The 23,038-nt window shown below is 41.8% G+C and overlaps 1 protein-coding gene and 1 long non-coding RNA gene across 5 annotated transcripts in view; one reads left to right on the plus strand and one right to left on the minus strand.

Moving 5' to 3' along the window:
- pik3r3b (phosphoinositide-3-kinase, regulatory subunit 3b (gamma)) overlaps window positions 1-15,367 on the plus strand; it is a 200,218-nt gene extending 184,851 nt beyond the window's left edge. For all 4 annotated transcript variants that reach the window (XM_030048906.1, XM_030048907.1, XM_030048908.1 and 1 more), the window contains 8 exons: window positions 4,552-4,687; window positions 5,377-5,475; window positions 5,945-6,125; window positions 6,895-7,020; window positions 7,554-7,873; window positions 8,516-8,590; window positions 8,850-9,020; window positions 9,344-15,367. In XM_030048906.1, coding sequence (XP_029904766.1) covers window positions 4,552-4,687; window positions 5,377-5,475; window positions 5,945-6,125; window positions 6,895-7,020; window positions 7,554-7,873; window positions 8,516-8,590; window positions 8,850-9,020; window positions 9,344-9,542 — 1,307 coding nt within the window. In that variant the 3' untranslated portion in view covers window positions 9,543-15,367. The remainder of the gene's footprint in view (window positions 1-4,551; window positions 4,688-5,376; window positions 5,476-5,944; window positions 6,126-6,894; window positions 7,021-7,553; window positions 7,874-8,515; window positions 8,591-8,849; window positions 9,021-9,343) is intronic.
- LOC115357459 (uncharacterized) overlaps window positions 2,799-23,038 on the minus strand; it is a 66,798-nt gene continuing 46,558 nt past the window's right edge. Inside the window, exons 4-5 of the long non-coding RNA XR_003928112.1 lie at window positions 8,885-9,013; window positions 2,799-3,300 (exon numbers count right to left, since the gene is read on the minus strand). This is a non-coding gene — a long non-coding RNA (uncharacterized LOC115357459). The remainder of the gene's footprint in view (window positions 3,301-8,884; window positions 9,014-23,038) is intronic.

A 23,038-nucleotide genomic window follows, 5' to 3' on the forward strand; every position in this document is an offset into this window, starting at 1 on the left:
GTTTGGTTTTGCATATAACACATTTTTATCAATCTTGTTATGTCATCATTGTATAGATGGAAAGTGCATTTAAAGGGCCAGTTCACTCAAATATCAGTCAGATGTGAAATGTAGATGCTGAATGCAATGTTCTTATAACTGTATGAAATATTTGATTTCAGAAAGTTTTTTTTTTTTTTTTTTTTTTTTTTTTATCATTGTGTTCAATGTGTTGAAGTCATTCACCACTGTGGATAGACTTAAGTCTTTTGGCCACTGACAGTGTATGTGGTTGATTAAGTGTTTAGTTTCCAATAGAGCTTTGGGACAAAGGCTTTGTGTGCGCGTATGTATAGTTGATGTTATTAATTGTCCTATTGTTGCCCACCTATTGTGCCCTTTTGTTGGGGCGCTGATGGTATGTTGTCCTCACTGTGGATGCAAATGCAATACACACGCACACGCACACACACACACACACACACACACACACACACACACACACACACACAACATAGTACACATCAGCTGTGGACATGGAACAATTTCTGTTTCTTAGATTTTTCTTTAACTTTCACTGTTTTCCCTGTGTTTCATAAATTGGAAGTATGTGTATATTTATTCAACAGGGGCTTGAATGAAAGGATTATTAATAGTTTATTTATACAAAAAGTTTATTATTTAAACAGGAACTTAATTTTCATTGTGTACGTGTGTAAGCACAAATGCCAGTACACGTGTAAGTAGAAGTGTGCCCTGAGTAGGCTATTGCCTGTGTGCGTGCATGTGTGTGTGTCTCTGCGTGTGTGTGAGAGAGAGAGAGAGAGAGAGCCCAAAAAGTGCTGACAGAGCGAAACAGTGTGGCTATAGAATGACAGCTTGGCTTGGAGAGCCTTAGTTACCACAGCACCTGACTGCTGCTGTGGTTACAGAGAGGGAAGAAAGGAAAAGGAAAATAGTGAGGGAGAGGAAAAGAGGGGAGGATGGGTGAGATGGGGAAAAGAAAGAAGTAAAGACTGAGTGAGAGGAGAAGTTAGAAGGAAGGGAACACGGGGAGAGAGGAGCCTGCCCAGGCATTTCCTCCTCTGCATGCTGGCTGCCGCATTTCTCTGTGCAGCTCTGTGGACTGCAACTTATCTGCTGTGTGTGTGTGTGTGTGTGTGTTGGATATGGGGGGGTGATGGCTTGTTAAGCATCCAATGTGTATAAGACCCGCTGCTCTTCTTCCGGCTTTACACACCCATACTCTAAGATGAAAAGTTTCCTCTGTGTTTGTACCTGCAGTGAAGCCCCTAAAAGATACAGTAGAGCGAGGATGACAGTGATGTGTGTGTGTGTGTGCGTGTGTGTGAAGGTGGGTGTGTCAGGCTGAGCACTGAACTGTCCAGTCTTCTCTTAAGGCCTCAGTATACCTCAGAAGAAGTCAAACTTTTAGTGCAAAAAGACACATAGCAGGGCGTAAGCCGCGGTGCTTTAGGTTCCTTCGGGGTGTTGTTTTGGTAAGCCCTCCGAGGCGAACTTGTCTTTTGTCTCTTCTACTTTTGATACCTCCCCCTGTCCGTGATTGGCCCTGACGTCACGTGGCTGGGTGGGTCGCGGCTTAGACCAGGGCGCATAGTTCAACTTTGATTTTGGTTCATTGGCTACTTCCGATGCCTTTTGAGAGCAACACATCGCCAGCGTTATAAATGGCCCGTGTATAACGCCAGTAAAGGGCTTTGTGTGGGCAGCATTGTTTGCCTGTCCCGACCTTGAATGGTTCAAATTTATTGTCTTCCCCTTCGTTAAAATATCAGAACGCATCTACCCCTGCTCCTGGATGTAACTGAAATCTATTCACCTTTAAAGATGTCACATTACTTAAATGGCTGAAAGACATTAAATTAAGATTTATGATTAGCACACGTAGTCAAAATGTTTTTATTTGGAACACTGAAGACAAGTTTACCACTTGTAGGATGCTTGTGCAAAAACAATAACCAAATGGTAATATTAAACATGAAAACTAAAAAAAAAAAAAAATATTGGAAAACATTTTGCTGTACAGGTTTAAAATACCATATGCACCTTTCACAGTATTTATGGGCTTGAACAAAAATACACAGTAGCAGAAACATACATGCAGCCCATTAACACATTGGGAGGTCTGTAGCACATTTCAAACATTTTTACAGTTTACTTGCTTTCATCCAATAATAAGCATGACACATCATGATAGATAAGATAGGTGAGAGTCATTTGAGCCTTGAGTGGTGTCGTTCATAGGCGTTGCTCTGTTGTTGTGTTGTGTTTCCGGCGTCAAGCTGGCTCTCAACAGGTGGATGGTGACAGTTCTGCTCCCCCTCCCGGCACGGAGTGGCATAAAAAGAATCAAAGTTTTCATGTTGTATACTGCGCGCGGTGTCCCAGGATGTGTCCATCAGCCTGCTCTTTTGTCATTTTGTAGTATACGTCTTTCAAAGTATACTGCCAGCTTAAGCACCCCTGAGAGTGAGTGGATGTGTGTGTGTGTCACTGCACCGAATGTACAGCACCAACTGGTTTTCATTAGTAGCCCATTCTCCGTCAAAAAAAAATGTATAATAAGTGACATGTAAGCACTTATCAAGAACTGTGATGCAAGCAGTTAAACAGTTCTGATACCATCCTGTGGAAAAATGACTCACGTTGCTGTATTTTCTCAGTAGATTAGATTAGATTCAATTAGATTAGATTTCTTAGTAAACTCAGTTTATGTATTCCTGATACATCTACTTACAAGAAATCCACATTATGACTGTGGTTATTATTATATGATAATGTCTGTTTTCATACTCACATTTATAGAAATAGGCTATCAAACTTCATCCATATACATTACATACTAACAGGTGTTTGTTTGTTTTTTTTTAAGGATGCCGTAGATAGCAAGGGCAACAAGGATATTTAATCTTACATAGACACTAAAGAGAGAAAAAAAGCATTTTTCACAATCACTTCATTAAAATGGATAGGAGGTGGCTTCTCTATCCAGTCTGTGTGTCTGTAGCAGCACACAGTAGGGTTTGGGTCATTAGGTTCAGTGTTAACAGTGACACATTATAGCATGGGCCAGTGAGTGAAGTGATAAGTGACACTCACTGGGCCAGTGAGTAATGATCATGTTACTGCACAAAGAGAAATCACTCATATATGCACGCACACATAACACCATATTGAATATCGTCTGCTGTCCTCATTCTCCTCCCCCTGTGCGTCGTGGAATTCCCCTGTCGCTGCCTCTTCTGTCATCCATGTGCATGTTGTCTGGTATTTTCTGAAGTGAACACAGTCCAGAATGTTCTAGGACACACACACACACACACACACACACACGAGTGTGAGTTCAGCCAAAGGAGAAGCCTTCTCCAGTGGCATTTCATGGCACACTCATAACAACAGTAACCCTTTTAAAGGACACCCTCTTCATCAATTCTCCATGAATACTGTGTGTGTTTGTGAGTGTGTGAGAGAGAGAGAGAGAAAGAGAGAGAGCCTGTTGGCCAGTACTGTAAACTGATTTTTTCAAAGCTTCAGTGACTTCACTACTGTTTCTTAAACTGCATCCAGATGTGCCCATATACTTTTAGAACCTGATCTACCCAAATATACAGATGCGTTTCACTTAAGAAAGAATATACCAGTGACTTAACATGTAGTGTGCTCTTTGGGAACTAGCCAGCCCGCTGTCTGCATTATTAAAAATGAAGGACAGTTATATGATGACAGAGTAGAGTTGCAAGAGGTCTTAACCTTTTCTACCTGGCTGACAAATCCAAAAGATTAACGTGAAAATTCCCTCCACATGAGCACAGTGGGCGGACAGGTTGAAACAAGGGAGAAAACCTGTAAAAGCGGGGAATGTTGGCAGGTATAGCCCACCCCCTACCACATCCTGCCCCGGGTCCCCATAGACCTGCCAGGCAGCCAGGAACTGCAGCCAAGAACTTACACTCTGCCTGTGTGTGGTGCATGTTTGGCGAATGTAGCTGTTGACACACAGGTACACATGTAAACACTAATTAATCCAACGATAGGAGGTGTGTGTTTGTCATGCCGCACAAAATCCTTGCGTGATTAATTACAGTGCAACCCCTAACTGCACTACTCTTAAATCTTTGACTACAGTTCCTGTGTTGTTATTTGCATATTAAGTGCATGTGGGGGTGTTTAGTGAGAGCAAGATCCAGGTAGACTAAATTGAATTAAGTGAAACTCTAATTGGCATTCTCACACTAAGGTATGATTCCTCTCTTTCCCTCTCTCTGAACTAATGATGCACAAACTACATATGGTTGTATTGGTGCCATGATAAAACATTCACTTTTACTTGTGTGGTTTAACTGAAGGTGCCCTTCAACAGTCTTGGATGGTGGGACAGTTGTAGAAAGGAATTATGTATATTGTGGTGAGGTCATTATGCATGCCTTCTCTGTTCAAACAGCAAATAACATTTCTCTATCTCTCTCTCTCTCTCTCCTCCCCCTCTCTTCACATTTCTGTCTTTACATCTCCATCCTCCCGTCTCTCTTTCTCCCTCTCTGTCTCTTCCAGCTCTTCCCCCAAAGCCGGCCAAGCCCCAGCAGCCCTCCTCGGTGGGGGTGGGAGGGGGCAGCAGTAATGGGGCGAAGGAAGGAGGGGCAGGAGGCTGCCTGCAAGAAGCTGAGTGGTACTGGGGAGACATATCCAGGTAACACACACAGACTCCAGTTGTCTGATTTATGTCTGTCATGTGAAGCGGTTTGTGTTTTAGGATGAAAGGATTTTGTGTAGTTTTATCAAGTGATACAGTGTTCCTGTAGAGATGTGTACACGTCTACTGGTGCCGTTATTGATTCCACCACAATAATTCCCATGTAGCTTATAGCTGTTGACTGTTGGGCTTATTTACTGGCAAAAACACCCATTGAGGGCGCAGCGTAGCACCACACACACTCAGAGGATGACCACACACCGCACCTGCTCTGCAGACAGAAAGTCTGCCACTTTTAATGCCATCGGCAAACTCAGCCAGAGCTTGAGCAAAGATTCGGATTATTGGTCAAGCCCAGTCCATCATGTTGTGGCAACAGATTTTGAATTCACGCTCTCATCCCGCTATACTCAAAATAATTCAGCTGTTGGGTTGTTTACTGTGGATTACACTCACACATCCACTGTTTGGCTTTTCACCTCATCATTTCAGACTTGGAGAAGAACATGTGCGTGTCTGTGTGTACATGTGCACGTGCGTGTTCACACGTGTGTTTGTAGGCCATTGATAATTGGAGGCAGTCCTTTCAAATGAACACCATCTGTGCACGGTATCAGTCAAGTAACTACTTACACTCACACACTCTTTCTCACTCTCTTTATTTATTTATTTATTTATTTTTTTAGGGAAGAGGTGAATGATAAGCTCAGAGACATGCCTGATGGGACCTTCCTAGTCCGGGACGCCTCTACCAAGATGCAGGGCGACTACACACTCACACTGAGGTAACACAGCTACAAAACAAGCTCTAGTTTCATTAGTATGTGTAAATGTTTGAGTCATGAATGGATCAAGTTAAAACCAGAGCAGGGTTTATTTGGGGGGAGGAGCTGGTGCCGTAACACTCCTTCTGCACAGATTTTTTTTTTTTTTTTTTTTTTTTTGCAGGCAGCGCCCTTGCTAACTATAGATTGTAGGAAATCGTCTGTTGAAACGCATTTTGTGCCTAGTCAGCATCTCATTAAATTTGAACAAATCTCCTACTGCCTGGCAATAAAATGCTACGGGGGAAACTGAGCCCAGAACTTCATTCAGTCATAATGTGGATATTGAATAGAATATGTGTGCAGGGGGATTTTCATGCTTCAGGTTTTCACTCGAGAGCCTTGCATAATGGTGTTAAAAAAAAAAAAAAAAAAATGTGCTCATCTACTCTTCATCTCTCCCTCCTCTATCCTTACCCTCTATTTCCAGGAAAGGGGGAAACAACAAGTTGATAAAGATCTACCACCGGGATGGAAAGTATGGCTTTTCAGACCCTCTGACGTTCAGCTCGGTGGTAGAGCTCATCAGCCATTACAGACACGAGTCCTTGGCCCAATACAACACCAAACTGGATGTAAAACTGATGTACCCCATCTCTCGCTACCAGCAGGTAAACACACACACACACATAAACGTGCATCTGTATACACACACACCTAATCATACAAGTATACATGATACAGCCAGAAAGACACTAGCTTTTCTGTGGTTTTCACTTTTTTCATGAGGGAGCTGAAATCACTGTCAGGGTATTTTAGTTGGTTTTTTTTTGGCTTTTGCTTTGACCAGTTGTTTATTTCAGTTCTGCCTTTTACATACCTCTCCCGCCAGTTTACTCCTGACCCACAACCCACCCCTCCATCTATACCCGGTGCCTTTCATTGGGTGTTTCTACTCCAAGTTGCCGAGGCAGCAGGATCCATGCTAGCTGAAATATTGCCCCGTTCTCTGGCCCCTGTGGCACACTTCCTAAATAATTGCACACATCCGGCATGTCAAAGGGCCGTCCTTGCATTTATTCCCTTCCTCCCTCGCTCCACTCACTCACCAGGTTAGTCATTACTCAGAATGCTGTTGTGTCTCGGAGCCCATGGCCCCTTCACACACCTTACTATACGCCCGGGGCATTGTGGGTGGTTTATTAACGAGCCTGTTAAGAAGTCGCTCTCGGTAAGCAGAATCAGGGGTGAAGGGAGCAACCATGCACACACATGTGCGCGGACACATACTCTTTTTCTCACTGCTTAATTAACAATAAGCTCTTTGCATCTCCCTCATATGGCTCGCATGTTGGCACACATTCTTCTTTTTCTCGCCCTTTCTTTTGTGTCAACGCAGCAATAGCTAATGCATTGCCCTTCTCTCTGTCTGTTCCTCAGGACCAGTTGGTAAAGGAGGATAACATTGATGCCGTGGGGAAGAAGCTGCAAGAATACCACAATCAGTACCAGGAGAAGAGCAAAGAGTATGACAGACTGTATGAAGAATATACCAAGACATCGCAGGTACACACATATTCAGCCTTAATAGCGTTTGTTTGTAAAAGAACAAAATCTTTCAAGTTTTGCCTCTGTGGCAAAAGGCTGGAAAACTGCAGACAACCAAGGAAAAAGTATACCGAGGCACTCTGTCTTCAGGTGAAAGAAGAAGTCTTTATTTTCAACACTAAGTCCTCGTCAGAGAGACAAGAAATGGCCTATCTTTAGAAATGTCTTTATACCCTGTTACCCTGGTATACTTTTTTGTTTAGTTGTTTGCACTACATAAGTTTGCCACAGAAGTAAAACAGATTTTGTTCTTTGTTTCTAATATTCACTTACCTGCCCTACCAAAGAGCACTTGTCAGCGTTATCAGAGCCAAGAAGCACTTCTTTCCTTCATTGCTTTCTGAATTGTTCAGTAGACATGACTTGTGTGTTAGTGGAACACATTTATGGACTTAAATTGGCCTGCAGGATTTTAATATTTGACTAAAAAGACACCCCCTATGCCTGTCTCTCTATCCGCCTCCCTTCCATGCGTCTTCCCCCCCCCCCAGGAGATCCAGATGAAGCGGACGGCCATCGAAGCCTTCAACGAGACCATCAAGATCTTCGAGGAGCAGTGCCACACGCAGGAGCGCTACAGCAAGGAGTACATTGAGCGCTTCCGCCGCGAGGGCAACGACAAAGAGATAGAGAGGATCATGATGAACTATGAGAAGCTCAAGTCTCGGCTGGGCGAGATCCACGACAGCAAGGTGCGCCTGGAGCAGGACCTGAAGACACAAGCCATGGACAACCGCGAAACAGACAAGAAGATGAACAGCCTCAAGCCAGACCTCATCCAGCTCCGCAAGATTAGGGACCAGTATCTAGTGTAAGTATAACATGCGACAAGATAATGGGTTAACACTTCAACTTAGATGAGATCAAAAAGCAACACCTGTCTCTAAGTAGGCTGTAGGTGTAGCAGTCTTGGTTTGAACCCAATTCAGAGCAGGTTATTTGGGTTTGCAGGATGTTGGCATGCTTCATGTACATTGTCTATATTGTTTTCTGATGAACACAGCGAAAATGTCACAGCCTCTTTGTAGTTGAAAATGTAATTCAAAGAAACGTACAAGTCAGGAAATTTTGGGGTGGGTTCAGTCATCAAGACATGAGACGGTGGGGGCTGGGTTATCTGGCAGGCTTCCCAATTGGAAACTTGTGTTTCCTCTTAACAAAGGCCCTCCTTGGAGAGGGGGGGTCCTCTATTAGAGGCTCCTGTTTCTAGGAACGGGTCTAATAACATTTGCAGAGTTGGCCCCGTCCCAAATCATTTCTATGTAGATGATTGTGCGATGCTTACTAATTTGATTTCTGCTCAGTCTTATGCTTATTCAGTGTACCACAAAGGAATGATGTTGCAAATGAAAGGAGCCCTTTAAAGTGATTCCTAGTAGCAATAATTCCCCTGCCTCTTTCTCACACACACATTTTCTCTCCACTCTCCCTCCCTTCACTCTCTTCTCTGCAGCTGGCTCAATCACAAAGGAGTGCGTCAGAAACGAATTAACGACTGGCTGGGGATCAAGAATGAGAACACTGACGAGTAAGTCTGCACTTTTGTGGTCTCGTCTCTGCTGCCAACCCACTTGCTAAAGAGGAGAAAATGGGGGGGAGTGCTGTTAGTATAGATATGACAGTGGCATCACGCTGTGCAATACACAGGACAACTTTCTGTTCATTTTATCTAGCTTTATTTCATATGAGCCCATTAGAGTTATTTCTATGCGAGCCATTCCTCTGTATTAACCATGGTGCCATGCATCTTTCTATTGTCTGCGTGTGCATGCTGTGTGTGCATCCAGGGGGTACTTTGTGAGCGAGGAGGATGAGAACTTACCCCACTACGATGAGAAGAGCTGGTTTGTCGGGGACCTGAACAGGACGCAGGCGGAGGAGCTGCTGCTTGGGAAGCCAGATGGAGCGTTCCTCATCCGTGAAAGCAGCAAAAAGGGCTGCTACGCCTGTTCTGTCATGTAAGCGCACAAAAGACTCACCAGAGTATGATCCATCAGAAATGTTGAGATGTTTCTTAACACAGCCTCGTCCTCATTCTGTCCTGCTTTTTATGATGTTGCATTATACCCACTGTACATATTCACGCTGGAATATGCATGTTACCGAAGTGCACATAGTATATTTAATGTACTTGTCCGCAGCAAAAGAAAAGCATAAAGTATGATAAGGTCACTGTGCATTCTGCCCTGTAACTCTGAAGGAGGATTGTAGGGATTTTCCATGTGGGGACTTCACCTTACCCAATCTGATTCCTTTTTTTTCCCCCCGTATGTCCCTGCAGTGTTGAAGGTGAGGTGAAGCACTGTGTCATCTACAGCACACCACGCGGCTACGGCTTCGCTGAGCCCTACAACCTGTACAGCAGCCTGAAGGACCTGGTGCTCCATTACCACCAGACCTCCCTGGTGCAGCACAACGACTCACTCAACGTGCGCCTCACCTACCCCGTCTACGCACAGATGCCCTCCGGACGCAGATGAGCCCCACCCGCCCAGCCACACCCCCCAACATAGACAACTGATGAACCCCACTTTGGGGGAGGGAGAACGGGGAGAACAGGGAGAGGGGGAGGGAGGGGAGGGGACGGGACGGGACGGGACGGGAGGGGGGTGTTGAAATATGTACCTACAAAGCCACCCCAACACCAGACAAGAAAAAAGATAGATAGAAACGAATGAAACACTTGCTGCAACACACACGTCAGCCACCTTGGAGTTATACATATATATTTTTACAAGAACAATTTCGGAGGGCATTCTTTCTAAAGACTGCTTGATTTGCACAAGGAAGTTTTAAATGTTTGTGAATGTGAAAAAAAAAAAGTGACGGAAGGAAGGAAACGGAGTAGGAGACTTCAGAGTTTCAGGTTGACCCCGCTGCTACCTAAACTCCAGCTCAGACTTTTAACAGAAACTCAAATACACGAATGACGACGACAGACGCTCCCATTTTAACCTTTTTTTTGTTTTCTTTTTGTTTGTATTTTCACAGACAATTATGTTATCACTTTTTCTTTTGGAGTCGTTTTGTTTTGTACTCAGACATTTCCCTTTTTGCTTATTCCTAGCTTGTTTGCTAAATGCAAGAGGAGGTGATGATGATGATGATGATGATGATGTCAAGTGTCTGTTCTCTGTCCCTCTCCGTACAAAAAGCAAAAACAATGTAGCATAACGAGACAACGGACACTTATTTTCCTGAGTGTTCCTCCATGTAGATTGCTGCTGAGGGTTTTGGGGAGGGGAGGGGGGTGGCAAAGGGAGGGAGAGTCACAAGACACAAAAAAGGTTTTTGTAGTCTTAAAAGAAGACAAAGGCTTGCTTTTATACTAATTTCTAGAGAGAAAGAGTTTTTTGCTTGCTTTGCTGGAACATAGTCGTTTTCCTTTGCCATGTGTAAATGGTAACGTCACAGATCAGAACCAGAGACCAAAGTTGGTGTGGAGAGGGAGGGGGAGCAAAGAGTCCACCATTGTGTGTTTCTTTGTTTTTTGAATGGAGAAAGGAGAGGGAAAGCAAACGAGTGCTGTGTTTGAGACCACACATAAAACAAAGTTTTGGGCCACGTGCTTGTGCACTAATAGCTCTGACATTTTGGAAACCAAATGGTACATACAGAGGGAACACCACCCGTGACCTTTAGAGACGGTCGAGTAAGAAGCACTTATACCAGAGCAAACAAGGTTGCAAGTGGTCAGTTGCACCAAAATCATCTTCTGAGGGAAAACGTGAAGGAGAAAAAAAAAAACATTACCATGACCTGAAACCCATTTTATGTGTGGTTTAAAAGAAGAGAAATACTTATATGCTAATGTCTGTGGGATGATAAACTGCGACTGTTTGTGTATTTGTTACAAAACCTTCAGAAATAAGCTTTGATAAAAAAAAAAAAATAATGTTTTATGTGTAACACAAAAAAAGCAGGTAGAAGGAGGCGAGCTGAAGACACATGCTTTAGATGATGATGATACTAAAAACTTGAAGAACGTGCAATCCAGCGTTGTGTTATGATTATGTAGGTCAGCAGTCAAGCAGTGAGAGCTGCACTAAGGCCCCCAACTGGGGTTCAGAGAGATAATCAAAGTGCACAGTGAAGCTTTTGAAGTGAAATTCATCTTTGTTTGTCTGATTGCTTATGTTACTTTTTTTTTTTTTTCTTTTTTTTTTTAATTCAAAAACTTCTTAGCCGGTGCTTGACTTTATAACCAGTGGAAACATTGTCTGTCAACAAAGAAGTATATACCATCACCCAATAAAAATGTTTTCAAAAACTGCAGAAAAAACACAACCAAGTTGCATTCTATTCTTCTTGGAAATTAAAATTCTCCATTCGGATTGGCTTGTTGTCTTAAGGCTACCAATTCTATCCATTCGCGGTTCCTAGGGGAGACCTGTCTGAGACAATGGGGTCAATGTTGTATCTCAGGGGACCTGGTTTTCCCAGACAGTCGTCCCCTCCCCTCCCTGCCGGCCTGTCTCTTAATCTGCAACCCTATTTTTAGGTCCTGATGACAAGGGAAGGTTAGTGGAGCTGCGAGGGGGCTGATTTCATGACCCTGGCTTGTGGCAAACAAAGGCAGCTGTTGTCAATTAGCCACACTCAGCCTTTGCCCATACCAGAGCTTCACCCCCTTTCTCCAAACTAGCGCCCCACTCTTTGGCTCTAGCGCGACACGCATACACACACACACCGTTCCAGCACTAGTTAAATTTTACAGGACAGCAGATGTGTGGGTGTCTATGAAAAAAAAAAAAAAAACCCTCTTAAAGTTCTTTGCAAGAGGAGACGACGCTGGTTACAAAGTCAGACAAGCACCCCTATGTCGTCTGCGGTGTCTTTCACAGCATGATAAGCCAGCGTGGGGAGTGTATGGTCCACACACACACACACACACACATACATACACATACACAGTAGTATGTCTGAAGGAGAGTGTCTTGGGTGAGATATGCCGGTTGGACGAGGGACATTGTTTGAGAGTGGTGCTGCGGAGTCACTGGGAGTGAATGATACAACTTTGGTTGTAGCCCACCATGTGTCTATCTACACCCGTCTCAATGTCCTCCTCAACACCCAACCCTAGACTGCGTCACCTTTATCCATAGCCCTCCCCGTACCCTCTGTCCCCTCCCTTTTTCTCCCCCCTCTGCCCACGCCCTTGGCCCTTGGGTGCTGAGATAAGGTAGATGGAGGGGAGGAAGGGAGGGCTGGAGGTTGGGGAGCTGAAAGCCACTGATAGCAAGTACTTGTAGAGGGGGTGGTTGACAAGCAGTCTTGCCTCTTTTCACCGCAGACTGAATCAGATAGGTGCATTCTTTGTGTCTGGTCCCTCCCAGTATTCCCTGCTAAGCTAGCAGCAGTGAGCAGGGCGGAAGAAATAAAGTGACCGTGTCAGCGCAGTTGGTCAGAATTGGAGCTGTAAAGGTTGCAGGGTGACAAGTTGCAGATTTCATCTCTGCCTGTTTTGTGCATCCTTTTCTTGGCCAGCTATGATGACGACAGTGTCTCTACCTTGTTCTCTCTCTTTGACGAAGATTCAGGCAGTCTTTGGTTTCACAGGGGGCAGACAGGCGGGGTATGTTGATATAATGTTGAATGTACAAAAGGATCAGTCTGGGTCCAAAGCATTTTAGCACCACGGTCATGTTTGTCCTTTAGACAAAAGACGATCTTAACTCTAAGGTGCTTTTTGGAAAACGCAGGTCTGTTGGATTAGACAGACTGTTTTTTTTGTCTCCATCTCGTTTTGGTCAAGACCCTCAGGTGGGACAAGCCGGTTGTCTGCAAAGTTTACTGTTGTACTACCACACAATGAAGCCAGCGATTTGAAAAATCAGGGTTTTTTTCTGCTTCGATAATTACACACAATCACTCAGTCAATTAAGCTAGATTTTAGCATGGGTGTCCTCACCTCAAGAGGCTTGTCCCTCGTGGCTTCCTGTAGCTTAGAAACATTATCACCAAAAGGATCTTTTAGTCTTTCCTTCCCTTCCATCAACACAGTCTGAGGGTTTTGTTGTTGTTTTTACTGACTTTGGGTTTTGTTTTTTCAAATAGGGAACTCAAAAATCCCTAACTCTATTACTTGAACTATTGCATTGCTCACTGTTGAATGTCTTTATATGAAAATATACATTTATTAAAAAAAAAATGAAGAGTTCCCGTTTGTTTTATGGTGAGCAGGGCCGAAGTTTGACATTTTAAAATTTTATGACAGATGTACAGTATTCGTTACAGATACAGGCATCATATAGTTACTCTAGGAGGGAAGGAGGCGCTTTTTGAAACTTTCTCAGAGATATGTTTGGATCTTTTACTTCACAGAGGGCTTGTCTGAAATTGCACACATCATCTAGAAAAGACTTGTGTTAATACTTCTTTGTGTGTCTGCGCGTATATGTATGCATCCTCAGTCACAGACATTTACATTGAGATATAGTATCTATGAAGTTGAAAGAAAATACAGTTGTAAGGGTTGTTTGGTTTATAGTTGCTTTGTTATTTTCTCTTCACGGTTCCCCCCCGACATTTAGACCAAAGATTTCAGTTCTTGTTATCCTGTATTTGTCAGTTATCAGTCGAAAGGGACGTTTCAGTGACACATTTTGCAACAATATTATCTCCATTGCCTTGATATTACCAGAACTCAGAAGCCAATATCATGCTAGTTTTGTTGTGTGAATGAGTGTTCCCCGTACGGTTGGCTAGGATTTTTTTTCCATAATCACTGTAATGATAAAAGGTTGGGTCAGCGGTGTTCAGACATCTTCAAACAGGTACTTCAGTGGTGTGTCAGCTGGGATTAATCGCACAATCCTAGTTCAATGATGTCCCGATTGCCAGTTTCAGTCTGCATCTGTTGTTTTTGTTCACAAAAAAGTCTTGCATCCATTAGACAGGGGCCTCTTTTTATAGATTCAAGCTGATCTGCACTCATTAGTGTGTGCCATCGGTGTGAACCCTCACATGTTAGGGATTTTGAAAACCTGTTGATTTACCAAAAGTCCCAAAATAATGACTTCTTCACTCATGCTACCCATATTTGCACATGATGACCGTAGCTGGAGTTTGGTTTGCAATTCTTTGTCTTTCTATTTCTGTGTTGAAAGATCGTGTATATTGTCGGTACCCTGCGGAAATTCATTTTCAGGAATTGAGGAAAAAATACGGTTTTGTTTTAATTGATGGTCATGCATTTTTCACATTTTATCCACACAGTGGACAGTGTCAGCTGTCAATATTAAACGGAGCAGTTATAGATCCAGGGTTTCTGCATGACACAGGTGATCTACAGTGCCCCATTCGTGGGAAGGTTGCGCAGGTTTTTCTATTTATTTTTTCCAATGTTCCCATTTCTGTCTGGCAGGGGTTTAGTGATTGAGAGTGTTTTCTTTCAAGTGCATTTCCACACGAGAACCACGTTATGTTGTTTTGAATGTGGATATGCACATAGTAATACTAAGGACAGCTGAATGGAAGAGCAGTTGAGAGGGTTAGTGGGACAAACCAAAATATTTGTTCTGTCAAGTTTACTTTTATTGACTGTTTAGTTGAGTTTTCACTTTTGAAAACTTCAACTCTAACAATAACTCCAGGAACAGGCTTAGGTTTACTTTAAGAATAAAAGGTACAACATTTTGTTTCATTAAAAAGGTGCAGTCCAACAAAAGGTACGGTGCTGTACCTTGTTTTTGGAGTGTGTTTATACTCACTACCACCCCAGGACTGTTAAAATAGCAACTGTCTGTTGTTCTTTACTACTACTACTACTCGCCCTCAAGCAGTTCTGCAAAGTTTTATTTGCAGCCAGGTTTGAATATGTTTGTGATTCTCACCAAGGAGTCTTGTGTGTTCTTACCACTGCTTAACTGATCACAGTACCCAGCACAGCTTCAAGGAGTACAGCTTCTTATAAATATATACATATACATATATATAAATATATATATTATAAAAAGAACTTTTAAAAAAATTAACTAAAAAAAGAATTAAAAAAAGTGTATATGACACTCTTTCCCCTTTACCCCTTTTGACATACGTACAGATCCAGCATGCATCTTTGGTACTCTTGACTGTTGTTTTTTGTGTATAAAAGAAAAATGGTAAAAAGATGTTTTAAAAAAACAACTGTTATTTGTCTGTTTATGGTGTATTCAGATCTGAATTTAATATAGCAAACTTAACATCACTGCTTACAGCTGAAACAAGTTCCAGTCCTTTTTGTGTCAGTTGTACAATGCTATAACAACATAATACTGAGAAAGAGGGCCACCACTAACAGTAAAAAAAAAAAAAAAAAAAAAAAGTTTTCTATTAGCTATTCTTGTTTCGTTGGATATGTATTTAAATGTTTAAGACACCATGCTTTGAATATTTGTCTAACTTCTAAGTCCTCATTATTAAAAATACTCGACTTCAATGATCGTTTTGTTCTGTAACACCTAACCATTCCAAAATTTCAAAGACAAAATGCAAGCAATAAGACATTGGTCGTGAACTAGTTAAAAACCACATTCTAGGACTAGTACAGTATACTGTATGTTTCTGGACCATTGCTGTAGAAATGCCTCACACTAACAATAGTGGTGATGATTTCCCTCTGTACAGCTGTCTGAGAGTGGCTTTCGTGTCTTTGACTCGTGTTAACGGGACCTCTTTCTCAGTATTACTCTCCGCCATACCTTGCTACTGGCTTCTCTAGGTATTCTCTATTTAAAATTGTTTGACCATTCACCCTACACTTTACTTTCTTGTATCTGTTGCAATAGTTTGTTGGTTGTAGATTCTCCATTTGTTTATGAGCTGAACTCATGTACATTTATCAGTGGAACTCCACCATATTCAGTTCTCTTGCAGAATAAAGAAAATATTTTGTTCAAATACAAAAATGGAGTGTGTGTATTTTTATTGTGGGTCTAGATCAGTTTGATCAACCTCTTTACTTCCTCTATATCTGCACATTTTGTATCATTAATATAGCCACCTATTTGCCAACATCATACAGTGGTCAATTTTAAAATAACCATTCCAGCTGGCAATGATATCCAATAGCCTATGTCACATATTAACAGGGAAATATAAATAATAAGGGTTTAATAGGTCAAAATTTTAATATTGAAGTTATGGCATTTTTGTGGGAAAAAAATCAAGTTAAAAATAAGTTAATCAATAGAATCAGTGAATCAATAGAATGAGAGTTTAACAGAAAATATTTTTAAACGTGACCTTACGTTCACACGCTATTGGCTGTCAAACGATCAAGTTGCAAATACAAAAGCACGTAGAAATTTCCAGAGTTGGGACATTAAAGACTGCTGTTTAAGTTACCATGAAATATGCAGAAGTGATGCAATATAATTTTATGAGATGTGCTCCATTGTAAGGAGCTAGTACAACTGCTGGATTTATTTACACATGCTCAAATTTTCTGACAGGGAGGGAAAGGCAGGAAAAAGATCGTAGTGGAAAATGCGTTTGCAGCCTTGGTTACAAAATTAAGAGAAACTCTGTCACATCTTCATCTAGGAATGCATGAAAACATCCTAAAAATCTAACATCTGAAAATTACCCTCATGCCAGTAGGTATTTGTTTTTAATTTGTTATATATAAAATCACGGTACAGGTTACATTTATTCCACCTAACCTACTGTCACAGCGAGTGGAAATTGCATTGGTGTCAGTGGCTAAAAAATCTTTCTTTGTTGTGCCAAGAGCTGACAACGTGAAGACTTGGCACTTTCTACACTTGTGCATCCTCCTGTTCATTATTGTTTATGGTAGTAGTAATACATCGGGGCTATGGTGAAATTTACTCATCACTTGGCTGAATTCTAAACATTATATGGCTATAAAACAGTATATTGCCAATTAAAATTATAATTTAACATCACGTTTGCCTTCACAGCGACTTTGCTTACTTGATGTGGATTAAATCAGATGAACCTTATTCTGGGTATTTTCTGCTATTGAAACAATTTCTGTGTCCAGAGTGTTTTCAAATGCAGGGTCTTCTAATAACATCATCTGTTTGCAATTCCTAATAGATGCAGACACCTATTGAGCTCTGTTCTGTTCACACAAAGATAGAAGTTGTGAATGTGAATAAATTCCTTTTATTCATATGAGCAAAAATATGACTGTATTCATTGTCACTCTGAGAATTTCTGTCCTACAACCGAGTTTCCGCGCAACAAAGAAGTAATGAAAAATGAACTCGACTTTCTCTTGAAACACAAGCAGAATAGAAGCCATGAGCCTGAATTAATTTACAGCGGTAGTGAAAGTGTTTGTATGTGTGTGTGTGTGTGTGTGTGTGTGTGTGCGCATGCCTGAACCCTTTGGTTAGGATCAATAGAGTGTGAGCATGAGTGATTTCGTTATAAATGATGACTGTCTCGCACATTAATCCATGCTCTCACTCCAATTGTAATAGAGGCCTTGAGAGCTCTCCTTCTCCCCCTACCTACACTTATTAAAAGACCATTTCTCCCAGCAAGAAGTCAGATCATTATTCTGCTCTATATAAAGTATAATTCTTATTTGTGGTTTTGACAATGGAGGCCGCAGCCCCTCTGTGGGCTAAAAACACACAAACCTTGAAACACAGGGTAGGAAAACCCCACGGGAGTCAGCTCTAAAAGTGTGGACTTGTATTTGATCTGCTCTCCTTCTTCTTTCCCACTTTGAATTACAAATTCCATTCAATTAATTTTACATTTTTGCTCCATTCCCCTTTTTTGGGTGTGTTAATTAAAAGCGGGGAGAGAGATCCAGAGCGGCAGTAATTAGATTTTGGCGAGACATTAAACAGAGCAGCAGGGCATGGATCACCATGGTTAACTTTTCCTTTTTCGGTTTCACACTGACAGACGTACGTGACAGGTGCCAATCAAATTACAGTGGCACACAGACATGCGGACGCACCTAGGCACACACATACACACACCTAAGTAAGTGCAGCAATTATATTAGAGGAGTCATATTCATGTATTTATAATGCACAACTTGCGATCACACATACAAACACATGCCAAAACAGCAATTCTCATACATAAAATGAGATCCACAAAATGACTCAGACATCTACATGCACAAACAAACACAGAGAAATGCACACACACAGTTCTAAAAAATGCACAGGCTTTTGGCTGACTTATGTCACACTCCTCTGGGATCTTTGCTCCACCCAAGAGACTCCATGATTGACAAGTGAGATAAAATGAGTGTGACTGCGGCTGTCGCGTGCCAGCAGTTTGCCAGGATCATATCATTTGGAATAATTGGGGAATTTGGGGGGCATTAAAAGGCAGAGCAGAAAAAGAGGCACATCAGTGGGCGATTGCCGTGACCTAACTTCAAATGACCTCCTCATTATCTCAGTAATAAATTGTGCAGTGGACCCCCTGCATGGTAAGTACAGTGTATGAGGGCAGGCAAGCATACACACACATGCATGCACCCCGTCCCCCCTCCCAAACCCCTCTAATGATCATGGTACACACTCAAGACACACACGGTAGACTGTGCCAAGCCACTCAGCGAGTTCAGCTTGATGGAAGCCTCAGCTGACATACAGATATGTGGGAATATTTGTGATTAAGACGTAGCAGCGGAGGCAGTGCGTGTAGATGTGGCCTATTAGGAGACCAGAGAGTTGGGAATTATACAGGATAATTGGGATTTGGTAGGAAATGGGGACAGTAGACAGGGTTTGCTAAGGACCTTTGAAGGATTTGGAGGCTTTTCTGAGGTATTTCATCTATTTAAACATGTGACTCACGAGAAATGTAGTACCTTTCACCGTCTCAGTGGCTCACTGAAACACGGTGCATGATTTATCGTGTATGGACTCGCCGTGAGTAAGCAGCCAATTTTGATTACTAAAGATTTAGAAACCAGGTGTTAAACTAATGGGGACAGAGTTTACAATGCAATCTCAGGGATGTATTTTTCATGCACAACTTAATAGGTATTTGAAAAACTGTAACACAAGAGTTATTATTCCTGTGGCAGAGTTGGGAAATGATGAGGACTCAAGAGAATCAGCGTCCGTGCACAGTGTATTGCTGACCCTGTGTCTTTCTAGCCTTACCACTTTTTTATATCCAAGGCGCCAAAATGTATGTTCTTGTAAGTATATAGTACAGATATACACTATGATTCCAAATCATTCATTCCAAATCAACGCTATTGTATGTGAACAGTGTTGGAAGTACAGAGTTGTAGAAAGAGGGAACAGGGACACTAACAAATCACAACACTGCATTACACACATGTAACTGCACAGTGTCATGCAGATGAAGCATTACACCTATATACACACAGTGATTCAGTATTCAAACATTCAAAACAGGCCTGTGGTGGTTATGACATACAGCAGTCACTATTGCAATTTGGCACAATGGCAGCCATGGTTCCGTGTTTTGGCAGCACAGAAGCAAAAGCAACATTATTTTAAACTCTAAACCTACTGGCTAATCCAAACAGAATCACTGAACAAATGTGTTTTAGTAGAAATACTCAGACTGGGAGAGCCAGGGTGAGCTCTATAGTGGAGTCTAATTAGGCCACTGAGAAGGAAAGTCAGTGTTGGCAATGTTCGCAAAGTACAGAAAGAGCTTGCAGTGAGTGATACAGATGACTAGCAGCTCTGTTTTATTAATTTTACACCAAGCCAGAAGGTTTTTTTTGTTTGTTTGTTTGTTTTCTCTATCTGGGATTACCTGCTAAAAAAAAATGCAGGTGATACTATTTACATTAGTAATAATCCCGCATATTTCACCTCCAAGTTAACCGGGGTCAGCATCTCTCATTACAACTACACACAATAGAAGTCCAGTCCGAAAAACGGTAATTGATTGGTAATTTGCAATACTACATAGGTTAAAAGTTAGGTTAGAACTGCCAACCTAGAATGTATAGCAGGTCTTTTATGATCACACCTTACATGGTCCACAAATTAGCAGATGACGCATTTGGCAGAGGAACACACCAAGAACAAAAATAAAGAAAAGGGGCTCAAGAGGAGGTGTTTGTGAGAGATTAAGATGACACGGTTCTAGATTTCCTCTCCCTACCATCACTCTGTCTAATGTGCGATCTTTCAACGACAAAATTGAGGAGCGAACAGCGAGACTGACCCACGAAAAAGACTTAAAACTGTGTAATCTCATCTGCCTAATGGAGACGTGGCTAAAGCCAAAAGCAACTGTCTCCATTAACGTAAATATGCAATAACATGGGCAAATAGACATGAACACATGTACAGGAAATTGACTGGGGTAAGGCCATGTATATTCATGGCCATCAAATGGGCTATGCAGATGCACATCCACAAACGGATTTCCACATCTGATTACAAAATTCTGACGATTGGCCTTTTTATCTGCCACGGGAGTTTGGGCAGATCACCATCATCCTGACATCTGTACCTAGAGCAAAACACCAAGAGGCCGCACGTAGGATGGCGGAAAGCTGTAACACTACACTCTCACAATCAGCCAGTGTTCATTCTTGGGGACTTAAACAACTGTGATCTAACAACAGTGTATTAAAGTGTGAAGAACTGCTTTTATTAATGGGGATGTTGACCTAGTTAAGCTTAAGAGGAAGGAACTAAGAACAATTTGAAAGAAGAATAGCATGAAATATAAAGAAAAGGTAGAGAGCCAGCTATGTTCAGGTACTGCCAGGGAAGCCTGGGACAGACTCAACATTATGATGGGTAAGGAGGAGAAAGGACAAGATGTCTCACTGAAGAGGGGTATATCTTTTGCTAATGACCTGAATCATTTCTACTCTAGATTCGATGCCTCCGCCTGCTCTAATGCTAACTTTGAGATACCTATTAACACTACTGATCACTCCATAATTGTACTGATAGAGGTGGAAGTAGCAGCCAGCCTGTAAGAATCAAACTTAGTAAAGCACCTGGACCTGATGGATTAAAGGGCGGGGTGATTAAATCATGTAGGTTTCAGCTCACACCAGCTATTACAAAATTGGAATTGGGTCCATTATTGCTGTTTATAATTTGCTTGTGATTTACTGTGATGTGTTTTTAACCAACTTGTGAAGCCAAAGGCAAATTTCCACATCTGTGCGCAATAAAAAGATTATTAGTATTATTATTATTTGCACCTCTGCCAGTCAGAACCAAAGCTGATAATTACCCAGAACTGTTGCAGGGTTCAGGACCAAAATGCCACTGAACTCAAGTCCCAGATGGTGTTGGGATTTTGCCAACAAATTTACAATGCACTAGAAAGGATTTGTACAAATGCATTATGACTTAAATTTTAAAATGTGTGATTTCATAAAATTAAAACCGCTATGGACAGTTAAGTTGTTAACATGCAAAATACCAACAATTCTAAGTATTCTGAGTATTTCTGCCCGACACTCTCAAAGCTTGGAGAAACAGGCATCCATGCACGTTTCCTTCCTTGTACACACAAACACGTACACACATGCGCGCACGTGTACATGCACACATCCGCACACAAGGGGTCTTTTGTTCCTTTTTTGTCTCTTCTCCACCACAAAAGTTAATTGCCTGGCATGGGCTCATCCTCCCCAAGCCTGCATCGATCATACAGAAATCATGATACACACGCAATTAACATGTCAATTAACAGAGCTTTATCTAGGCTTCAGAGGAATCCACTGCCTGTCGCGGGCACTTTGTCTGTGCTGTGATGAGAATGAGAAATCTGTAGGTATGTTGTTTGACAAGATTAATGACTTTAATCTATGGATCTGGACCAGGATGGATGGCAGAGAACAATGGGGTTTTATAGAGGGTGGCGGGTGGGGAAGGGGAGGAGGGTCCAACTCTGTGTATGCTTGAGTAGGTAGAGACATGAATGCATTATTTTCACTCTCTGTCTCTATTCATGGTCTCTGTTATACATGGACGGGAGATGAAAAATTCACACGTACACTGTGCAATTAATTGGTTTAAGATTAACATCATTTTCAGCCGGGCAAAAATTTTTTTATCAAACGCCTGGTGTCTGGCTTTGGCCTTTCCAAGATACTAAATATGACAGGGTGGCCTGATAAAGATTTGTGAAGTGGAATCTTGTAGTCTAGTGTTTTTCCCCCACCAGTTTCATTTTATTGCTGATTGGTGTAGTGTGGGAGGCATTTAGACCGAGCATGGCTGTGGGTGTGCAAAACTGTATCTATCTGCAGAAGTCTAAAATGCCTCGCAGTGTATGCCACTAGCTTATGTTCACCAGATACAAAAGTGCAGAATACCAACTTAGACCGACATAAAATGAAATAAATAAATTGCTAGTCATAATATAACCTGCTTCAGCCTGTTAGAATAAATCAATGCACCCATCATCAATCAGCATGAAACTGATGCTGTGGGGCAGAGACTGATATCACTCCTTCCGCATTTTAAATAGCCTCAACTGTGGCCACTGAGTAACACTTGCTCTCTGCTGAGACTGTGGATCTAATGATCTAATGGCAGAGAGTTAAAAATGTATTGCCTCAATGTTGCAATAGACTTTACAATTAAAAAAAAAAAAAAAACTAGCACCATTCTTTGTAAGGACTTTATATACTAATAATTGAGAATGGACAGTATTCCATTTATGTGCAAATTGCTGCCATGATTCATTCATTTTTAATTGATTGAATTGAAAAATAATTGCAGGGCAAATTATTCCCAATGACGCAAGTTAATGCAGTGGGCTTTATTTGAATTATTGAAATAAGTGCCCAATAATTAATCTGATTGTCCCTCAGTGGCACTGACCCAGGTGAATTGACTCTATCCTTGTACTACACCACATGGTCATTATACTGTATAATCATTCTTGAATTCCACTGTGCTGCTTTCGAGACAGCGAGGAGGATGTGGGAATGGCCTCAATCCTATTTTGATTAACAGATGAGTGACAGCTCCACAGTAGCTTATGGAGTTCAAATGCACAACAGACCCTGCCTAGAGAAACTGTG

Source organism: Myripristis murdjan, chromosome 4 (assembly GCF_902150065.1).
Source record: "Myripristis murdjan chromosome 4, fMyrMur1.1, whole genome shotgun sequence".
NCBI lineage: Eukaryota > Metazoa > Chordata > Actinopteri > Holocentriformes > Holocentridae > Myripristis > Myripristis murdjan.